We start from the raw sequence: 23,540 nt of genomic DNA on the forward strand, positions 1-23,540 counted from the left end.
CTTATGATGGACTACCGGAGGCTCTATAGCTGAAGGATGATCTGCAGGATGAGTCACTGTAGCTGAAGACAGGCAGGCCAGAGGAAACCTTGAGGCTGAAGGCATGCAAGCTGGAGCAATCTCGGTTGCTGTATACAAACATGTCCAGGTCTTTGGGACTGGCTCTTGAGTAAATGGCAGACATGGCAGCGGTTCATTGGGTGAAGACACGTGTGCCAAAGATGACTGCAGGGCTGTGGGTTGGATCATTGAAGAGTCAATGGTTGTAGGAGGACAGACAGAAGTCTCAGAAGTTGACAGACACATTGGTGGCTCAGGAATGGAGGGCACCTTTAGGGCAGTAGACTCCTTGGCACCAGTAACCAAAGACTGAGCTGTACCCTTGCAGTCCTTTTCTTTAGTGGGTGACACAGAGTCTTTTTCTTTGTAGAAGTCAAAATCAACCAGTGGAATTACCATAGTAAAGTCTCTGTTAATCAGGATTTCGTCAATTGTCCATTCCTCTGTTTTAGCTTCTGAAAGAGGCAGATTAACAATCAACAGTTCAGGAATCGCCTGCCGGTTTTTTGGTTCTGTATACTGTGGAATGAGTCCTTCAGAACATGAAATCTGTACTGTCTCTGACTGTTCGTATTGATCAGAATTGGCAGAAGGAAGAGTGAACCCAGAGGTAACTTCGTTTTCCACATCAGCTTTAACATCTACTTCAGTCTCAGCAGCTGTATCAAGAGCAGGGCCTAAGCCTACTGTAGTGACTGAATCTGTGTATGCCACCATTGTGGATTGTGTTTGGAAATCAGAAGCTTGTATGTGTGCTAGCTCAGAATTATGACAACCTGCTACACAGGAAATTTTAGGTAAAGGAGTGGCTTGTAAATCTTCAGCTAACTGCAATCCCTGACAAACAGCAGAACAATTGTTAGAAACTGTGCCCAGATTAAGCGCTGTGCTAGACGAAAGACCTTCACTCCCAATAGATCTAACATATTGGCAAATATCATGGTTTTCAACAACAGAGGTACTCTTGTATAATAAGTCTAACAGTGTGTTGTTTTCTGCGGCTAAGGCTTGCGCTGACATAGAATCGGGATCAAAACAAAAGATAGAACTAGGATCAGGCAATGTAGGATGTGCCATCCTATGGGAAAAATACTTTGCACGTAAATGCCCATTCGTGACAAGGAGTTCATTTAAGTCAGGACTAGTGATTTGATTGTCACAGGTAAATGTAGGGGAAGCTTTCTGTACAAACTTGTTAGAGGCCTTGCTGCCTTTCTTTCTTAAACTTGCCATATTCAATGGGAATTTTGGGCGGGTCATTCTGTCAGGATTAGTCAGGAGAGTGCAAAGGCAGCGAATATGGAAAGGGAAATGTGCACTAAATCACACAGTGAATAGCTTCGAATTAAACTACGTGCACACAGGAACAACGACTCATGTATGCTAGAACCCAGGAGTGCAAATAGAGTGTGACAACAAAACCAATATATGAAAAGGGATGTGGGGTAAGCACCTGACCGCGAGGAAAGTCGGCAAGCGCCTTACCCCCAATTGCTGTTACAGGTACTGACAGCGCTAAACCCACGTGGAGGGCAAGCAATGACAGGATCTGTGAACTAACACTCTTGATGGTATTAAATAAGGGAACTAAAGAACTGTACTCACGAGGACGAGATAAACCTCTTGAATGTCAGCTAGCCCACGAATCCTGTTGATGAAAACTGGGACCCAGAAAGGCTATAACAGCAAGGGGAGGAAAACTAAATACCTAAGTTGGAATAGTGATTACAAATTAGTGAGGAAAACATAAGCATTCACACAGGAGCTCCCATAGGATAACATTGGAGATTGGACTTGTAGTTCATTGATGGGGACAAGATGGATGCCCCCACATATTTCGGTTCCCAGATCTGCATGTGCAGTCTAGTCTTTTGGGTGTGGTTCTGCCCAGAGACACCTCGGATACCCAGAGACTATTTAAGCTGAGAAACATGCTTTGTGTTTTCTGCACCTGCAGCGTGACAATCACCGTGTTTGGATCGGTCTCCAGTAGGCCGGCATCTTTCTTCTGCGCTCTGCGCTCAGCTCCTGCAAGAACAAGAACACCGTTAGGAACAGCCTTACCTTGCGGCGCTTCTGCCCATCATTCTTCGCTCCTTCTGTTCTGCGGGCATCTTCGGCGGTGTCATTCCCATCCCGGCACGCCGCTTCCTAAGGAAAAGGGAAAAGAACAGAAAAAAGGCATTAGTAAGCATTCAGCAAATCTTCGCTTATTTTTAAAGACTGTACGAGCTTCAAACGCTTACCTGAATCCCAGCCGCTCTGGGTGAACTCTGCCTCCGGAACTTCTCATCCATCTGCAAGAGGGAAAAGAAACTCCAGGTTAGCGTGGAAACATCTAGAGGCGCCGCATACTGCGCTTACTCACCGCATTTCTTCTTCATAACTGGTATCCAAGCTGAAAACGTTGCAGCACCTAAAAGACACAGAAAAATAACTCAGTTCAATACAAATACGAAAGGGTTGCATTGTGCATCGTGCTCTCACTCACCTTCAGCGCTACTCATCTCATTAGCACGTCGCCATCCCCGGACGCTAACCATCATCTAAGGAAGGAAAGGAACGAAGTTAGAAGACAAAAGACTCATTATACTTACCTGTCGGACTCTTGCCAGTGAAGTAACTAGGTAGCAACAAGCCTGCATCAATCAACGCGCCCCTGCGCTGAAAGCAGGACGGAGAGCACACTTTCCAAGGAAACAAGGTGAGCTGTGGATCAAAGGGAAGGGTTGGACCCCGGGGAAGAAGGGGTTCAAGCACACAGAGACAATAGAGAGTTAAACTCTACCAATCCTGTGTTTAAGGCCCAGTCTCCAGTCAAGTAGACTCCAGGGAAGGGTTCGAGGTTGTAAGAGGTCAGAACAGGCTGAGTGACATCCCCGTGGATACCAGGTGAGCGTTACATTAACGGCATTCACAGAAAATCCTATTGTTTTCTCCCACACATGAGGCAAATGCCATACTTGTAGAGAAGAAGCGGAAGAGAAGGTCTGAGGTGTCATCTGCGCAAGGAGGGGTTTGGGCATGTCCGGGTTGCTGCGTGCTGAGGCAGGATCTGAGGCCTAAATGTATGAGAGAGAGCCTAATGTAGTATACCATAGCATAGTTATAGCATACCAATCCTGCATAAAGTAGCATAGCATAACAATCCTGCCACATCAGGCCTTTGAATTGACAATTTATAAGCATAGGTATTACCCTCATAAGCCCATCGGCTCGCATCTTTTGGCAACTGTTGGTCACATATATCCAAGCACTTATATCAACAACATGGATTGACTTCAAATATCCAGGTACACAAACCATTGGCATGCATTATTCTGAAGTTCCCATGTACTCACAGCATTGTTTGGTGTGTCTGCATGAGTGTGCACCTTGTGTTTGTGTGTTGGTATGTGCTGTGCGTGTGAGGGGCAGAGTCTGGGAAGTGTTAGTTTGTGTGTGTGTGAGGGTCAGTGTGTGTTGAGGGGTCAGTGTTTGGGATAGTGTAGGTCGGCTATATGGGGCAGTATATGTGTGGAGCAGTGTGTGGAGGGCAGTGTTTGTTTTGAGGAGTGCATGGGGAATGTTTGGGGGCAGTGTGTGTGGACAGTTGTGAGGACAGGGTGTGTGTGTGAGAGGAGAGCATGCCTTTGTGGGGATAGTGCATGTGGGCTGGGCAGTATGCATTAGAAGAGTGTGTGTGGGGTCAGGTTGGGAATGTGGTGGGGAAATGTGGTGGGGTAGTGTCTGGGGTCAATATTGTTGGGGCAGTGTTTGAAGGAGAGAAGAGTGTTTGTGTATGGGGCAGTGTTTGTGTGGGGTGTTGGTGTGTAGTGCACAAGTGAATGTGTGCAGAAAGTGTTGGTGTACCACAAGACTCTGTCTTCAGTACTCTCCTATTTACACTCTACACCTCTGCTCTTGGGGCACTCATTTCTTTCTTTGCATTCACGTACCAACTCTTCATGAAAGACACACAAATCATCTTCTCTTTTCCTGAACTCTCCTCTAATCACTGTATCAACATGACAAACTGTCTCTCTGGCATTAAATATTGGGTGGCTTTGCACTCTCTGATGTTAAACTCTACCAAAACAGAAGTGCTCTTCTTCCTTGTCAAATACTCTCTCTCATCTCATCCCCTGTCTATCCAGTTTCCACTTGACACTCTCCCCTACTGTTCCTCAGCTACCAAACTCAGTGTCATCTATAACACTTCTCCAAAACTGCAACAGGCACTCACATCAACCTCCTAAATATTGCAATAAATCAGGCACCTCCTTCCTTTCAACACTGCCAAGTATCTCTTAACCACTCTTGTGTTCTCTGAACTTAACTACTCTGCTAGCATCCTTTTCGGTCTGCTCAACTAGGCTTTCTGTCCCCTCGACAAGAGAGTTAACTTCTCTACCAGGACTCTCTTTGAACTCCCTCACTTCATACCTACTTCCTTGTACCGTCACCATGCTGGATGGCTGACGAAGTAAAACAGGGTCAGATTTTCATTTCTTCTCCTGGTTCACAAATCTATCCATGTTAAGGCACCACTGTATCTACCCTCCTCTATCCAACTCTACAAACCTTCTCATAATTTGTGCTGTGCCTCCTCAACTACACTTGTGGCACCTTGCCTTCCTTGGGCTTCCTCTTGCATCCGCTCTTTCTCTCTTCTTGCTCCACTTGCAATGAATTCTCTTCTCCCTAACATCATGGTTACACTGATTTGTTAAAAAACAAACTAAAAGCCTACATCCTCACCTCCGAGTTACCCTCTTAACCTACCTCTCATATGCCTTCCAGCTAACATTTTTTCCCTCGCCTCTAATCTGCCCTTTTCCTTCACTTTCTCTGCCTCCACTCTAGCACTTCATTAATCATGCTCACATCCATAACACAGCTGGCCGTACCACCTACCTGCACTTAAAAATTTCTAATGTTGGTTGTCCTTAATGTATATATGTCCACCCATGTATTGTACCCAGTGACTGTTCCGCTTACTCCTCATCACAACCTGGTTAGAATGTCACCCCAACTCTCCCCATTGTAAGAGGCTCATTGCTTCCTGTCAATTCTGAGTTATTATCTATTTAATGTTCATTTGTGAGCAAAAGAACATTGTTCCTCTCTGTATATAAATACATAAATACATAATTGTGTGGGGGAGTGGCAGTGTGTGCGTGGGGACTGGCAGTTGGTGGAGGGTAGATAGTGGACAGGCAGAGTATGTGCACTGTGTCTGTAGGCAGTGTGAGTGTTGGGTGATGTTTGTGAGGGGGATTATATGTGGTGGCAGTGTGTGTAAGGGAAGCATGTGCATTGGGCTCTTTATTGTGTGCCATGTATGTGGGGTCAGTTAATGTTTGTGGGTGGCAGTGTGTGTGGGGTCAGTGTGTGTGGGAGGTAGTGTATGTGGGCAGTGTGTGGGCAGCAGTGAATGCATTGGGTGAGTGTGGAGGGGCAGTGCTTGGAGGGCAGTGTGTGTGGGGACTCTGTGCATGTGGGTGCAGCATGTGAGTGGGCAGTGCGTTTAGGGGCAGTGGAAGTGTGTGTGTGTGTGTGGGCAGTGGGTATGGCCAGTGTGTGAGGGGGCAGTGTGTGTGTTTGTGTTTGTTTGTGTGTGTGTGTGTATAGTGGGGCAGTGCATAAGTGGGTTAGTGGCAGAGTGTGCAGGCAGTGTGTTTGGGCATTGTTCATTGTTTGTGGTTGCATTGTGCGACAGTGGAAGTGTGCCAGAGATGTGTGTGTGTATGTGTGTGTGAAAGAGAGAGCAGTGTATGCGGGGGCAGTCAGCGTGCGTGGGGTCAGTGTGTGACACAATGTTGTCTGTCAGTGTGGCTTCCAAGTATGAGTGGTGATGTGCAGGGACCTAACAGAGGGGAGTCAATCATTGACCACTGTGATGTCATATTTCAGTTTTCTAGTTCCATGAGTGTCCAACAGCTACACACTACATGCTTGCCAATGATCCTGTGAGACATGCAGCTGTGATAACATGTGAAAGAGTCTGCAACGGTCATGGTTTGGAAAGAGATGGGCAGGGATGGAAAGGGTAGTCACAAAGGCTTTAGCATGGCCATGGGCATTACTGGGGAAGATAAAGAAACAAACATGTGCAGACTGCGTGTCCCTCCTGACATGCCATCTACCCTACATCTGCTATTCCCAGGTCAATAGTCTTGGATTAAAAAGTGACTAAAGCCACCTTTTAGCCAAATAAACGCAAATGGACCTTCAAACTACCAGACAGATCTGAGACATTTGGTCATGTCTTATATATTATACCTGTAACTATTTAAAGCCTTCCTAACACACCATGAAATACTTGAAATACTACATATTAAGGTCCTGATTCACAGAAGCATTTTGTAATGGTGCATTCCCATTGGAAAACACGCTGTGAATCAGGCCCTAAGTGTGTTACAGCCCCTCTGAATAAATACATCAATTCCATTGTGTGGGCTAGTATTGTGTTATGTTGAATTTCTCTGTGGGGTGATGTAGGGTCTAGACCAGACGGTATTCAAACTGTGGGGCAGTCCCCTCTGGTAGGCCACAGCCTCATGCCCTGGGGGGCATGCATCCACAGCCTGAAAAGAGAAAATTATAGGCAGCCCTGTTTCTTGGCCCGGGCGGAGTGGGTGACCTGGGAAGCAGAGCTAAATAGCTCAGGAGGTGGGCGCAATAAGGGGCCCACACAGAAAGCTGCCGGACAATAGATTAAGCAGCCTGCTGTGCCAGTGAGCGCTGCTCTGCGATGTGCAGCTGGCTGATCTCTGTTGACTTGTAGATGACTATGATGCGTTCGGAATATGCAAACAAAGGAATGCATATTCCAAACGCAGCATGTAAGATGCTCTGAAGTCACACAACCTATGCCCCTCATTCTTTGTGTTGACAGCCTTTCAAGTGGGGCAATTTATAAGTGATGGCTCATTTAACAAGCCATTGTTTTCAGAGTATATGCTTAACATTTCAGTGTTAAGAACTGAACATGGGTCATTGTTATTCACCACGCCAGCACAAGTATCTGTAGAGAAGGAGCTAAGTACCCCCACCTCAACCACTTCACCCATAGCGCCTGTATGTTGGATACCAGAGTGCGAGACACGTGCAGTACCAGTAAAAATACAGATACCTAGGAGAATGTGGGAAGCAAGTTTCCCATTGAGGAAACCCGACCTGCATACAAGACAATACGATGGCCATTTGAATGAAATCCCTGAAGAAGCAGAGCAAATGAATGACGAAGATGAATGGCAATATCATACAAAGCAGAGCTGACGTATATAGAAGAGATGCAGAGACTAGAGAATGCAGACAAATCAATAAGGCATTAAGAAAGTATTGAAGATAAGTGACATTTTGGGATAAAGATGAAGAGGCCTATGCTATGAAAATAATGAAGATGTCAAGCTGTTTTTCATGTGTACACATGCAAAGAAACGCAAGCAGATGAAGTATTCCTGAGGCTGGCTTCATAGTGAACAGAGTGAGGCATGCGTCAACATGTACATATATATATATTAGAGTCAGTAAAGGATGGACGTTCTCACTACGTACAAAAGCAGAGCTGAGCAAAAGAAGGAAGGCTGTGTTTTTTCATTATGTCGCAGTTAGAAAACAAGTGAATTACAGGCGAATTTCAGAAAGGCGAGGCTGGATAAGCCAAGAAACCAAGGCCATATCAAGACTGAGGTAAGCTGACATTGGATTCACATTGTGAGAAAGAATGAAACTCCTGTTCAGAAGGCATGGACAAAAACAAGAAGACGTCAGAGTTCTATTAAAGAATAGTATTTTAATACACTTGAAGCTCGATTTTGTGGTCTTCAGTCATGTGGGGAGAAGAAGTTGGACGAGCATGAGTCACACCTACGCATGAGGGCAGAGCGTGCCCTCACTCCCCTGAATTCTCCAGAGCAAGGAACACTCCCAAGGAGAAGTTCAAAGTCCTAATTGACAGCAGCCAACTAAGGTGATGATGGATGTATATGTTTATTGGTGGGAAGATATGGCTAAGAAAGAGCTCATCAGCACCTAGTTGCCCAGTCTGCGTGCTGCTATACGTAGGTGGGACAGTACTGATGGAGGTTAGAAGTCAACCAATGTAAGAGGACCGCATGATCAAGGGTCCTATAGTTGTGTAACTGATTAGACGCCGTGTATTTAGTGACGTTCATAGTGACATATTTTTTGGAAGGGCTTAGCTGCCCCACCTGATGTTAAGTGGCAAATCACATTATTCCACTGCCCTAGATGAGTATAGATCTTATACTTAGATGATCCTCTTAAAACCAGTCACACTGACCATTAGATTTTTGTAGTTTGCCACGTAGGATGACATTAGTAGTACGTAGGCTACGTCACCTATGATGATTTTTTGCTATAAGACCAAGCTTTCTTTCCAAATGCATTGAGAGAGATCAAGAGATTGTGACGAGGGACGTCTATTGATGACCGTTGTACTCCCTGTTTTAGATAATTAATGTTAAAAGAGTTATCTTTTGCCAACGACCTTGAGTTGTTTCTATTATTGATGTTTGAGTACTTTCTGCATCCACCATCCATCTCTAGGGTATTGCTATCCCATCTTAAAGGGCTGAGAGAACCCCCATTTCATATCAGTTAGCTGATCAAACCTATGCAAAACGGAATTAATATGCCACACAAAAAAGTTTAAAACTATTTTCTTTATTTTCGTGTCTCTTTATTTGACACACCAAAACTTTTAAAGTGGAGTTCATTGTGTGTCACCCTGCAGACAGTAGTCCATGGCAAATCAATGCAGTGATGTGTGCAGCAATGATTTGTGCGTTGCACAAGTCGCCACTCTGTTGGTTAATGATGTCTATGTGGTGCTCCCTTGTGTAACAGCCCATATCTCTGTTTTTGTCTGATGTGCCAAATGTCCATAATAGAGGACACTGGACTGTTTTGTGTATGTGACTCTGACGAGCATACCATACTGTGCCCACACTTAAACACATAAAGCAATCAAAGAAGTTGCCTCAAATTGTAAATCCACAAGGCCAAACACCCTTTCTACACAGTTGCACCATGATTTTCACTAGCTGCAGGTCAGCACTATTAAGAGATGCTAATGCCAGCTCTGTTAGATAAAGCATGGGCCTGCTCTTTTTTGCCGAAATAACCCCTGAGGCCCGCGCAATGGTGAGGATGTAGTGGCTGAGGAACTGTGGATCCTATACCATGCTTCAGAAGCCCGTTTTCTTTAAAACGCTTCATCAGCTTATTACTGGTCATGCTAAAGTTTGAAAGGGATACTATGCTTTCTGTGTAGCCTTTCTCTGCATTGTTTATTGGGTCTCTCTTGTGCTGTATCCTGCCCTGTCTGTAGATATGATTCCCTAAAATTCCTTTCTGTATTGGGTTGGGCATGCCCACGCTGAGACCTCGCCTTCCTCCTGTAATATTCTTTAGAAACAAGAAGCAAAAGAGCCCTTGTACCCCATTTGAGTGGCTGATGGTGTAGCCATTTTGTACTCGTATCCAAAAAGGTAAGCTGTCCAAATGAGCACGTATGGTTCATGGTTACAAACGTTTTAATGTTAGGTTGAGTATTGTGAACCGTGATGTGAGCACCAAGCCATGCATCAGTTATGCATTCAGAGATTCACACATACAATACTTTTATCACAGACTTGTTTATCAAATGTAAAGATCTCTAATTACTGTTATAGTCCTGAAATTCTCTGTGATTTAATGCCAAGTATACTGGAATTCACGTTGGTTCTATTTGTACCCTTTCCCACTCTCAAGAGAGGTATTTTGAAAGTGTACAATAAGAGTGTACCAGATTGTCCATTTTGGAATGATAACATTCTATCAGAACATAATTCATATGGTTAGCCCAGTATTGACCCTTGCGAAATACAAGTGAGGTTGTACGAACAGAACACCTGCAACACAGGGCCAGATCAGTGGGCCCTCAGACCCTGATAGGCTGTACACACCACAGTGTGCCAATACGGACAGTTTGAAACTGCATTCAGGCAAGGCCTTCCCTAAGAGCAGGTGACAGAAAAAACATTTACTCGGGCAGCAACTGCTCTGTTTCCACATTAGAATTCTTCTGTAAAGTACTTGTATTGCAATGTAATGAAACCAGCTTCATTTATATTGCAATTATTTATTCATATTGAGGAGGGGGTTGTTGCAAAATATTGCTTTTACTCCAGCCAATGCATTGAAAGCATCTTATGACGTTGCCTACCTCCTTGCCAAAAATAAAAAAAAACATTTCACAGATGCTGAGAAAGTCGCTCAACCGGCTACCATGGCAATGTGCATGAGAATGGGTGCTGAAAGTGTAGCGGATAAGATAAAAATGATTCCTCTGTTAGACACCACCATCAGCCGGCATGTGTCTGAGATGGCAGAAAATATCACTGCACAATTAATCACACAGCTGTAAACCAGTCTCTTTGCGTTACAGTTGGATGAGGCAACATATATATCCTGAGAGGCTCATTTAATAGCCTCTTTAAGGCACTGTGGGACAACCACAATATTGGAAGACTTTTTGTTTTGTAATGTCATTAAAACATAGGCAACAACATCAGAACTGTTTGACATTTTAAATGATTTTATGAGAAGCCACTGTTTGAGATGGGAAGCCTGCATAGGAATCTGCACAGATGGTGCCCCTTCGATGTGTGGAGATAGATCGGGGTTGAAGCCCAAAGTGATTTCAGTCGCTCCACATGTTGCATGGACATACTCCATAATTCACTGTGAAGAGCTTGTTGCTCGGAATATGGACAATGAACTTTCTGATGTACTCAGTTCAGCTGTAAAAATAGTTAATGCCATCAAAGCACAGCCCACCAGAGCACGTCTCTTTGCAATTCTGTGTGCAGAAATGGGGTCAGAACATGATGGTTTGCTCTTTCACACAGACGTCCGATGACTGTGCAGGGGAAAAATGCTGCAACGTGTGTTTGAACTTCAAAACCAAGTGCGGCAATTCCTTTTGGATTTGGACAATGAAAAACCAAACCATTTGTGAGATCCCCGAAGGCTTGTGCTATTGGCATACCTTGCTGATATTTTCGATAAGCTAAATACTCTCAATATGTCTTTGCAGGGAGCCAATGCCAATTCATTTACAATGAATAAAAAAGTATTTGCCTTCAAAAGGAAGCTAGACGTCTGAAAAAGAACAATTGGAGCTGGGGAGCAGTTCAGTTCCCAATCCTTGCAGAAGTAATTGAGGAAACAGGGTACAACCTGCTGCATGGCCTAGAACCAATCACAAGTCACCTAACAACATTGAGGTCCAGCTTTGATAAATACTTCCCTGAAGAAAATGCTGGCATTAATGACTGGGTGATGCAGCCTTTTATGGCACAGGAGGTGGTGCATCTTCCATATAATGCCCAGGAGGAGCTGATTGAGGTTCAGTCGGACACTACTTTGCAATCTGAATTTAGGAACATTGCAGTGGGTGACTTTTGGCTGAAGGTAATCCTGGAGTATCATACATTGGCAAGGTCTGCTACACAGTCTCCTACCCTTTGGGTCTTTCTACTTGTGCAAAATAGGCTTTTCAGCATTGGCTGTACTGAAAACGAAATACCGCACAAGGCTGGAAGTGGAGGACAACCTCAGAGTGGCAGTGTCGAAAATAAAGCCCCACATTGACTCACTTTCTGCAGAGAGACAGGCCCACCCTTCCCATTAGTACTTGTTCTGTAAAATCAAATTGCCTTCTGCTGAATATACTAATAGGAATGTATTTTGAGAAAATAAAAGCCCAACTGGAGAATTGTGTGTTTGCTTGCACGGTTTCTATGTTGGGATTGAAAGTGATTGTCCTACAGTCTTGGAATGTCTATCCAACAACATATCCCTTCACACTGATGGCACCATGCATTCTGAAGCCATCGCCATAAAAAAAACACCAACACAGAGTGGTGGGAGAGGGGGGTCCCGAACAATTTATTTTTTGCTCAGGCGGGCTTTGGCACAAAAAGTTTGAAGACCAATGGTCTAGACAGTAACATTTTAGTGACCAGGAACTCATGGAAAAAGGGCTAATTGTTTTGGGATTCTTTACCAGCCACAAGACTCTAACCACAATGTAAGAAAAATAAACAAACCCTTGTATGGTCTCTTTTCCCTTAGATTGGGAGTCTGAAAGTTTGGTTCTTCAAAGATTTATGACTACAAATTCTATCATCTTCAGCCACAATAGATCAACCTTTGGCTCTCGAGATGTTTTGAACTATACATTCCATCGGCCCCAGCCAGGAGAGTATATTATGTGGGATCAGGCGTGTCATAGCTCAAAACATTTGAAGAACTGCAGGTTGCAGACCTCTGCCTTAGACTCTGATTACCTAAGAAGTCACCATAAGTAAGCCTGACTTACTCTTGATGTACTCCTGGAGGGAGTCTATTCTGTTCGCAAAAAAGTTACCATTATGTATTCCTGGAAAGAAAATAAAAGACTAAGCAATCAGTAAGTCAGAATTACTAGTATTAAAGTATTTGTGAATCGAACAGCCTCTCACCGGGTGTAACTCAGAGTTACTCCTGCTCTTCTCTGTGAATAGCCCTCCACAGTTTTGCTAATGCTAGTAAGAATATTTTAATGGATTTCTGTGACAAAATGTGTGATTGTTGTTCGATGTGTTTGAGTTTATAACATAACAAAGGAGTTTAATAGATATCAAAGCTGGCATCTCCTTACAATCAGGTATCCAAACAAATGACTAAATATGTTGCATGCTCACTTAAACAGACACAATTATTCTGCAAGCACAGTTAAAAGAACTGAAGTGACTGCTAATGTCTTCTACCTTGAGAGTCCTCCCTAGCTGCCTGTAAAACGAAGGGGGTCAATGTAAATTCTAACTCAAAGCCATTAATGGTCCTGTACCAACCTATATGAAGAACAGACTACATACATATCAACCTACTTGTGTTCTTCCCCCCAAGAAATGTTTGCCATCTCCATTGCTAATAACCACAAAGAGTTGTTACAAGGAGTTAGGTGCCTTTATGAGGCATAATATTTGTGCACATTGCCCCCAATCTGAACTACAACACGTATTAACCCTAGTCAGCATAGACAACGGTGAGGGATCGTGGGAGTTGTAGTCCAAAACATCTGGTGAGCCACAGGTTGCAAACCTCTACTTTAGAACAATGATCATCCACTATATATATTTTAACAGTATTACTGACTACGCTGCCTTAGGAAAATGAATGCAATCCCACTTGTTTGCACAATCATTAAGTGTGCGTTCTTGATCTAGCTGTGATAGGTGTATTTGGATACTCACTCAGGCAGACGCAGAATACGAATACGCTCAAATGGATATAATTACGATTAAGAGCATGTTCCACTGCATGACAAAATTAGCTTTAAATGTAAGGAAGTTTACAACAAACAGTTGAAGTGAGTACGGTGAGGAAGTGGTTTAATTTGAGTTTGAGTTAAATCTGTAATGCGATGGACTTTGTTTAGACTGATGTCTGTCATACATGCATACACACATGGGGTGTCCATTTCATCCTCAATGGAGCATCTGTCCGTGGTGACCCGAAAAAGATGAACACATGCAGACCAATTAGATCGCCAAGCTTAAACACTACACACCTGCGCTCCTTTAATGCAAATATACATGTGCGTGATGTCTCACCTGGGAAGGCGTGGTCACACTAATCGCTGGTACAAAGTTGTCTTCAAAGAAACTGATGATATTCTCCTGTTGCAGTTCCTTCGACGGCGTGAGTTTTGGTTGTGGTGGGACAGGCGGTCCTTTTCTGAGCTAAAACAAAAGATTGTGAAGGGATGTTAATTTTTTGAGCTTAAGACAGGTGAGGGCATTGGTCACGTGAAAGACATAATACTGCACACTGAAAAGAGACCTGAGCCCAACCACATGGACTGATGCTAATACCACAACACGAGAGTCTGAATTGACACCCCTCCTGGAAAACCAGTAGCCTGTTGTCAGCTATTGATTGGCTGTAAGGGACTCATGTGCTCCTCTTCCTCCTTTTGAAACCAATGTTTTGAAGGTGTCTAGGTCAAGCATTTGAGATAAGGGCCACAAGCAAAAGGCCACTCCTGGAAAGCAACTCCTGTTTGGGCCTGATAGGGTGGGCGCCAGAACGCCTTCTCCACACTCCCAAAGCAAGGTATCAGCATCTGCTACAAAACACCCAAACATTCACATCCAACAACCCGATACATATTCACTCAGCACCACTCGAAACCTATCTGCCAAAGAACCATTACATCCCATGATCAACGACAATCATTTAGCATACACAAAACATGAAACACTGTATACACACATAATGCAATCTTGATCACACAAACTTGGTTCACCCCACCACATCTGAGATTCCATCATACTCACTGGCTACAATATTTAACACCTAATTTGACCATATAAGTCTCACATTAAGCCAGAAGTCTTCCTAGAAGTGCACTCTTTAAGAACCCGTTTCCTTCCCACTGATTTACAGACCTCAAGGAACAACAAATCAATGACATTATCAACGTATCTACCACAACTGTGAATAACCAGACTCTTCTAGGAGACCAAACTCCCAAGAAAAGAAGGGAACCGATTCCTGACTCCCTGAACACCCTCAACATCAATAAACACTTAATTAGACCCACCCACAATAAACACAACACACCTAACCTATCCTTCACCTCAGTGATCTCATTAGAATGTCAAACTCCAATCCAACTGGATTTGACAAACACATGTGGTGCACCAATCAACTACTGTCTCATGCTACTCACCATTGCCAGTAAGTCTAACAGCATCACTCATTAATTGTTTTGCCCGATGTTACACCATGACCTTTCCTCTCTGTCCTCCATAACTAATCCATATGCTTCTGGACATATAAAACCACTATCCACTAAACAACATTAATTGTCCTCTGGTGCACACAGGAAAGAACTGTCATCAAATGAACCATTTGAATGGAAGATTATTTTTTTAGAAATGAGTCCCATAATGACCACACAAACCTAGAGAACCCACCATCCCTCTCTCACTAAACTCACACCAACTCATACAAAGTCGCGTATTATCAATACACACCAGATCATGCTTCCATGATAAGCAGATACCTCTTCAAAACCTCTAACACAGTCATCAACCTATTCACAGATCCAATTCCCAAAAGCTAAACCAACTAACAATACTTCATTTAAAAATATAAAAATAATCAGGCAACATAATGACAGAACCCAGCAAACTACTACCATCATCCATCCCACTGAAATGGCCCACCATCAAGAAAGATTGGACCACTGTCTGTAAAATGTTTCTCAACCCTCAAAGCCATCACGAGCGCACATGACATCCCTCATCGGTATTATCTATGACAATTGAAGTATTGATCCTGCACATAATTAAGGTTGATTTAGAAAGACCGCAATATCGGCCGTAATTATGTGTGCAAGAAAGACTGCTCAGTCACGCCCCTTGCTGCACAAGACTGCACACACGGGCTGACAGAGGCATGGCTGGGCCAAAAGACTGCGATCACAGGTGTGAGATGAAAGTGTAAGTGTGTGAGAGGGAATGCTTGTAGCAGGGAAGGGGCGGGTGGAGAAGGGAAGTGTAAATGTGTTTGATGTTTGTGTAGGGTTTGTGTGGGAGTGCTTGTGGAAAGGAAGGAAGGGGCTCGGGGATTTCCTAAGTGCAAGTGTGTGCTTGTGTGTGTGTGTCTGCCTGTGAGGGGATGAGGGGCAATGCTTTTGGCAGGGAACAGGATAGGAGGGTGTGGGAGCAAAGGAGGTTTGGGTGCTCCCTGCCAGCACAGGAGAGGAAGGGGGTTAGGTGGGGGTGTGGCTTCAAGGAGCGGATTGGGGGGTTGAAACATCCCACTGGTATCGTGATAATCCAGCTATTTAGGGTCACTTCAAATCGGCCAAAAATAAATAGGACTTTTTTGCGTGCACCCTTCAATATTCTGGATTATCACATGGAGCCTCCCCCCCCCCATCTACTATCATGCAATCCCTCGCATAATAAGAACTCAACACAGAGACTGCACTCATGCTAAAGGCATCTCTTTCCTGACACACTAAGAATAGGGCAGATCCTACCCCAAAAGGAGAAGCCAACTCTAAACCACAAGAAACTGAGCATCTAGCAATCGCAGGACAGACATCACCACTTCATTGTGAAGATTGTCAAGGAAGCTGCTGCCATGAACATGTAAGACCAAAGGAACACTGCCTACCCCCTCCACGGCTGCCCATTCGGTTACAGACAATGATGCTGCAGAGAGGCAGTCACGATTCAGGAATTTAAATGACACTCTTTTGTATGTATTGTTTTGGTTAATTAAAATCTTTACAAAAGAACAAATTAAATCAGCACAATACAGAGAAACACAAAACTGCGATTCATTACAAAATCAAACCAAGCAAAATAAACATTTCGAGGAGCAGTTGAAAAAAACGTTTTGCAGACCATTTTTAAAAACCTCAATACCGTTAAAATTAGAGAAACAGATTTGCCCTGCATGATGGTCACCCAGAGAAGGTCCAATGGCACCCAGTTAGTATGAGACACACATTAACTAAAGTATTCTATTCTTTGCTTTCTCAATTCGGGGGGAAAAAAAGCAGCAAGCGAGTCAACGTTTCCGATTCCTCCCTATGTTTACAATGTCTACACCATGCTATAATTTCCCCAGAAGCTCCTCTAAAACTTAAAACTTAAAATGTCATTTGTTAAAAAGATATTAAACCTAAAACGCATACTAGCATTCCTATGACACTCTGAATATCCTATAACCTATATCCCTGCTGCTGCTTGGACTCTCGGTAGCCTTCTACACTATCAACCACTACTCAATAGCCTCCCATAGGCATGGACCGTAAACCATTCTACTATGTTTCACTCCCACCTTTTCACCCGTCACCCGCTCACAAATGGGACCTACCAGAGTATAGCGGCTGCCAGAATGCTGCAGAATTTCACAAAGGGAACTCACCATGAAGGACCAGGAAATGCAAAAAAGGGAAGGCTAGAAGACAAGCCTTTGCCAACTATGCAACCAAGTCCTGGCACAATGTCCAACCATGCATGCGCCTTACCCGATCATGCCTGCATTTCATGAAGGAAGTGAAACATCACCTCCGCTTCAAGCAACACCTCCTCCACCATCATAAGGCTTCAGCCCAGCCATTTGTCAAACTTCACCTCCCTTAACCCTACTAGCCATTTGAACAGAATGTTGGTGTGTCAACCTTGACTCCTGTAAGGTTCCCAGTTGCTCTTCACCAAGCATTGCATGTGATACAAGCAAATACAAATACTACCGGGAAGGCTAGCTCAGGGGTGACGCTCTGGTCTTGTAAACAAGACTACACTGAGCAGCAAGGGTGTGTTAACTTGTCCCGGTACTGCGCTTCGAGATTGGAGTCTGGCCTCAAGCGCAAAATACGAAACTGATTAACATTTTCTTTTTTTTTGTAACTAAATGTCTATGGTATGTCACTATTGTTTGGATACATTAAATAGGAATATCTGGTATGAAATAAGCATCAAATGTCTTTTTATGGCATTTACTTTGGCATAAGAAGAAGAATGTTGATAACTATTGAAGATGTCCATCAAACAGAATGGATTAAGCCAAGCCATGTGGGATGCTGCAGGCAGGGCATCATCTTCAGCATACAGACTCCTACTATCAGAGCTGAAGTTCTCATCGAAACGTTTCACATTCTACAGGTCTGTTCAACATGGTGATATAGAAACTTTACAGAATGATAGATCACCCCACATGCCTCTCCGTAGTAGCCCTGCCTTTACTACAAATCTATAACAATACGACGAAGGAAGGGGCCAGCAACCAATCAGCAAGTTCTGATCGAGGGATTTACATAATATTTATTATAAGCTCATGTTCAAGCAAGCCGTTGACTGATCATGCCTGACCTATACTCACTTTCGCCTCCCGCCACCTGCGCCTACCACATACAATTCTTCATAAACAACCACTGGCAAAGCCAACAGTTTTGACATTTGGCAAGGGATGGGATAGGCATTTGCCAGTCATTGCTATTGTGGCATTATCTAGCCATAAAATGTCAACAGCTGGAAAATTGTGTGAACTGCAATCCTGGAGGATAGCTCAGCTGAAAAGTACTCACATTGGGAACAAGACGATTCTGTGCTAAATGGGTTTGATCCCAATTCCATCGGTTAGAAACTGGAGATAACGTTCGGCAAAATATAAAATACCAGTTAAAACAATGTACTGGGGCATATGATTGCAGTGTCTGTCCAATGCTTATCTAATACCTATACAAAAGCTAAAACTGTTGGCTTGGTCAATGCTTATTTTTAACAGGATTTTAGTGCAAGGAACAGATGATAGGGAACACATCAAACGTATAAATCAAGTGGCTGTAGACACAGTTGGTTAAACACAATTAGAACATTTTCAACTGAATGTCATCTATGAACCCTCAGAAGACCGTTTAGCAATAACACAGGAAGGCTCAATGCAGCACAAAGGTTCATGTTATTGCTTGAAAGAGCTAGATCAAAGAGATCCCAGGAGATAAAGTTTTGGGGTCGGGAGTGAAGTGTAGGTAATGGCTGAGTATGGCCAAAGGGAATAGCATGCCCAGACGGTGGGTGTTGGCACAGAAAAGCACTCTGAGTTTTGGAGACAGTTCAAGGGTGTTTATGAAAATGTTGTGGGCCCTAGGGCCATCTCTCGCCCTATAGTTTGCCATGGCCAGTCTTCTAATTGGAGATTGGGTTTGTGCCTTACACTTACTCTAATGGATTCAGCTAGGTTCACTCATGCCCAAGCTTACAACATTCCTTATGTTCTTTCTACCTATCTCTCCTCTTACTCCTCCCTCCAATCGGCTGTCTCCTGGATGTTTCACTCACTGTCAGGTCCCCTAGAGGGAGGAGAGTAGGAAGAGTGGTTCATAAGGTGGGAGGATGCTTTTTGGTGAACAAAGGTTACAGAAGGTTTTAACGGAATCCGTACATAAAAATGAAAAAAAAAAACAGAATGGGAGATTTGACCGAATTTCGGGCATCCGAAAATTATGTACGGCCGGAAATTTCAACCAAGTCCCCCATTCTGTGGCATTACAGTGAACAAAGGCAGTGGGGCTGCGTGGGTGTCCCCCACACCCTTGTTCACTGTAATATCAGCAGGGGTTGCGGGGGTGTCCCCTGCATCCATCGGGATAAAGTTTAAAAGAGAAAAAAGAAAATAGGAACCTGCAGCACCAGTCCCCGTCCACGCAAGTGAAGGGATACGGCATTGCAAAGGGATGCAGGACATGGCTGCACACAAGGAGGTGTGCTGCCCACAGGTAAGTAAGGGGGTTGGTTGGAAGGGGGTAGTCCGAAATGTTCGGAGGAGAGGAAAAGAAAGTTATCTTCAGTAAAATAACTTTCATTTTTTTCTCCTTTCGGATATTTATGAACCTTCTCTACTTTCATCTCCAAAACTGGAACAGCAGCTCGACTCAACCACCCAAATATCAGGAAAATCAGGCACCTCCTTCCTTTTTAACACTGCCAAGAATCTCTTAACCACTCTTGTCTCTAAAATGGACTACTGTGTCAGCATCCTCTTTGGTCTCCCCAACTATGCTTTCTGTCCTCTCAACAAGATCATTATTAACATCGCTACCAGCAGTCTTTTTGAACTCCTTCACTTTACACCTACGTCCTCGTACCATCACCAGGATGGATGGCTGACGATGCAAGACCTGCATGAAGCGTGAATCAACTAGTGTAGCCTGGATTGAAGAAAAGGACCTTAGCACATCATAGTTTGTGGACTCCCATTCGTTCTAACTGTGCCTCTGGTATCTTTGTAATGTGGTAGTTGCAGCATTATCGATTTACCGCAGGTGCGGAGAGCACAGAAAACAGAATTCAAGCACAGTGAGAGCTTTGAGTTTAAATAAGCAGTGCGAGCGCAATGAATATTGGTAAGCGTGGGGAACGCAGTGAACATCAATAAGCTCAGTGTACGCTGTAAATTAAAAAGGGCGTGAGAGGGCGGTGACTCCATCTCCCCTCCTCTCACCTCTCTTGGCCGGCTCTCTTTTCACTCCCAGCTCAAATTCAAGTTCCTCTGTCATGTCTTCAAATCCCTCTATGGTCTTGCCCCCCCACCTTTCCTCCCTTCTTACTTTGTATACCCCTTCGCGTTCTCTCTCCGCTCTGCGAATCTTTTCCTACTCTCTCCTCCTCCACCTCCCTGCGCCCTCACCCGCTTCCACTCTTTCCAACTCCTCGCTCCCTTCCACTGGAACTGCCCCCCCCTCCACATCCGCTCTTCTCCCTCCTACCCTTCCTTTCGTTCTTCTCTAAAATCTTATCTTTTTCATTCCCCTCCCTAACACCTTTTGCTTCCTCTCCTACTTCTCCCACAGCCTCATGCCTCACTTCTTACTCTTCTTACTCCTGTACTTCCTTACCCTCACCATCCTCTCTACTCCCTTCTACCCCACCTCTGGCTCTTATCTAGTCTTATTCTTTCCTCTCTTCTTCCTCACATCTTCTCTCCTTCTCTCTTACTTCCGCTTCTACCTCCACTAATACCTCCCATTTCCTCTCACCCCTCTGTCCCTCTCCACTCCCTCCTCTCCTAGGCAATAATGTAAATTGTTCTGCATACTGTTTTCGAGTTGTGATTCAATTGCCATCTTCTGCTTGTTGTATTTTTTCTTGTTCTCATGTTAAGCACCTTGGATTAAAGGGCTATATAAATTCAATGAAATACAAATGCAAATACAAATACAAACATGCAAATCACCAACAGAGGACTCACATTTAGGAGAATGAAACTAAAATTAAAGGGAGAAGAGTTGTGAACATGGTACTCATTCCCACTTTTGAGTATAAGGCATAGAAGAGCTAATGAACGTATTCCTTGTATATATTATGACTGAAATATTCCATTGCCACAGTGAGAGTTAAGGAAATACAGTAGCAGCCTCCAGTCCTTGAGTGGAGGTTACCAGGTAAAAGAAATTCCTGCAGAGATGTGGGAAAGTGAATATTTAGGGGAGGCCCATGCAAAACATTAATGCTGTGTCCGTGTATTCTTCCTTGTAGATCAACGGACCAACCCCAGAGGGTGTGCACCTGAGGTCGAGCAAGTTGAAATCGTTATGCTTGTTGTTTTGCGCACTTCCTCTTTCCCCCGGGAGCGTTAAGTCAATAGCTGGCAAGTACGAGTTGCAGATTCAATATTTCTGTAGGGGATAATGGGGTGCAGTAACCTCTGCAGGACTGAAGAACTGGGACCTGACACCACTCCTTTCTCTCGCCTACACCCTTTGATGTTACTTCTCCTCCCACTCCATTTCACTACTCCTCGTCCCACTGCTACACTCCTCCTCCCACTGCTACACTCCTCCTCCCACTGCTACACTCCTCCTCCCACTGCTACTCTCCTCTGACTCCTACACTCCTCCTCCCACTGCTACACTCCTCCTCCCACTGCTACTCTCCTCTGACTGCTACACTCCTCCTCCCATTGCTACATTCCTTCTTAGCCACCTGGATGCCATGTCATGGTGCTAATGGTAATTGTCACGACCCTCGCCCAAAACCCCCTCTGGCAAGCCCATTGGCCAGGTGGGGTCAGGACTCGGGTCTCTAGGGCCTGGCATCCTCTTCAAAAGCCCTCCTGGGGCCAGTCCTGGCGCCTATGGCCTATGGCGCCAGGCTCATACACCATGAAAAACATGTGTTCTGGAACTACTTTATTGAGACTGTCAGCCAACATAGAGGCATCCACATAGCTTGGTTCCAAGCTATGCGGTCTAGTGTTTTGGGTGTGGTGGCCTAGGGACTACTTTACCTGGACTATTTTGTTGGGGCTATTTAAACCACACCCGAGCAAGACAACATGCTTCGCGTTACTTTGCAGTTTGCAACGTGACGCTCACAGTGTCCAGCTATACCCACGAGCCCCGGAGAAGCTGAACCTGCAGGGAGACAAAAGGAATACCATTAGCAGCAGCATTTTACCTGCAATCTTCATCTTTATCTTCTCGCAGCTCCTGTGAACAGCTTCCTCGAATCCGCATGCCTCCTGGACCGAACAACCTGAAAGAGGAAGGTAGAGACAACATTAAGGAAGGCATTAAAGACATTGCAAATTACAAACTGCTCAAAAGGCTTACCTGGCTGGTCGCTTCTCGGCTGGCATCACTTCAGAAATTCCACACTCGCTGGAAGAATACCACGACCTACGAGAAAAGCAAGACAACAGGTTAGCAAAGGCAAGATATTGGAGCGCTGCGCATAGCGCTTACTTACTGCATTGTATCGCTTATTACGTGCCATCAGATACCAGCGAGGCTCAACCATGCCAGTTCATCATGCTGAAGCTCAGCATATCTAAGGGAGAAAAAGACATTATTAAATACAGAAAGGCATGCATGAATAACAACAATACGAAAGAACAGCAATAAGACCTACCTGAAAGACATCACGGGCCGGCGTCAGTGAAGTAACTAGACTGCATATGCCCACGGAAGACAACGAGCCCCTGCCAAGAAGGCAGGATGGAGAGCACGCCTAATTCTACCACAAGGTGAGGAGAGGGCCCAGAGGGGCTGAAATTATATGGGGTGGAGGGAAGATATTTACCTCGATCAACCAGTCTTGAAAACATCCCTCCTGAATTTCGAGGCAGAACCGTCCCCGCAGACCACATCTGGGAATCACTGAGGAGTATACCAGCGAGCAGTCCGGCTGGGTGGCTTCCCCGTGGATACCAGGTGAGCATAACAGAACGCAAAGCCTTCCATAAAAAATCCACCTTGGTGCCATGGAGACATCAGAAATGGACCAATTGGCCCAATTACTAGGAGAGCTTCGTGCTGAGGTTTATTCTGCCCGACAAGAGACTAATGCTCTCCGGAGAGACTTGCTAGTGACCAAGGATCGTACGGAGGAGATCAGTAGGCAGATCTTGCAATCAAAGGCAGGGCAGACTCCTCTGCCTGGGAGCAGTCCACTGATGCAAAACCCCAATTTACCATCTACTACCCCACTCCCGTACAGATCACGGTAGCTGGAACAGTTCCCCTGGCACCACCAGAAAGGTTCTCAGGCGACCCACGGAAGTATGCGGCATTCATTAATCAGTGTTGCCTTCATTTTCTTTGTAGGCCTGGAGCATTTCCATACGACCAAGCTCGGGTAGCTTTTGTCTTATCATACCTGAGTGGTAGTGCAGCAGATTGGTCGGTGCCGTTGGTGACCCATGACGATCCTCTATTACATGACTTTGGGGGGTTCCAAAGAGAAATGGAAAAACTTTTGGCCATAGCCAGGAACAAGCAGTAGACAATGAACTCTTATCCCCCCGACAGGGGAATCAGGACTTGTTAACGTACATTGCTACCTTCAACAGACTGGTTGCCGAAGCTAGGCGGCCAGAAAACAAAAGAACCACGTTATTCCATCGGGGCATACGAG

At 44.6% G+C, this 23,540-nt stretch overlaps 1 protein-coding gene across 3 annotated transcripts in view; it reads right to left on the reverse strand.

The window, feature by feature from the left end:
- AMPH (amphiphysin) overlaps positions 1 to 23,540 on the reverse strand; it is a 1,422,934-nt gene that overhangs the window by 366,967 nt on the left and 1,032,427 nt on the right. For all 3 annotated transcript variants that reach the window (XM_069613278.1, XM_069613276.1, XM_069613275.1), the window contains exon 11: positions 13,713 to 13,841. In XM_069613278.1, coding sequence (XP_069469379.1) covers positions 13,713 to 13,841 — 129 coding nt within the window. The remainder of the gene's footprint in view (positions 1 to 13,712; positions 13,842 to 23,540) is intronic.

This window comes from Ambystoma mexicanum, chromosome 5p (genome assembly GCF_040938575.1).
Source record: "Ambystoma mexicanum isolate Mex_15411 chromosome 5p, UKY_AmexF1_1, whole genome shotgun sequence".
NCBI classification, from domain to species: Eukaryota; Metazoa; Chordata; class Amphibia; order Caudata; family Ambystomatidae; genus Ambystoma; species Ambystoma mexicanum.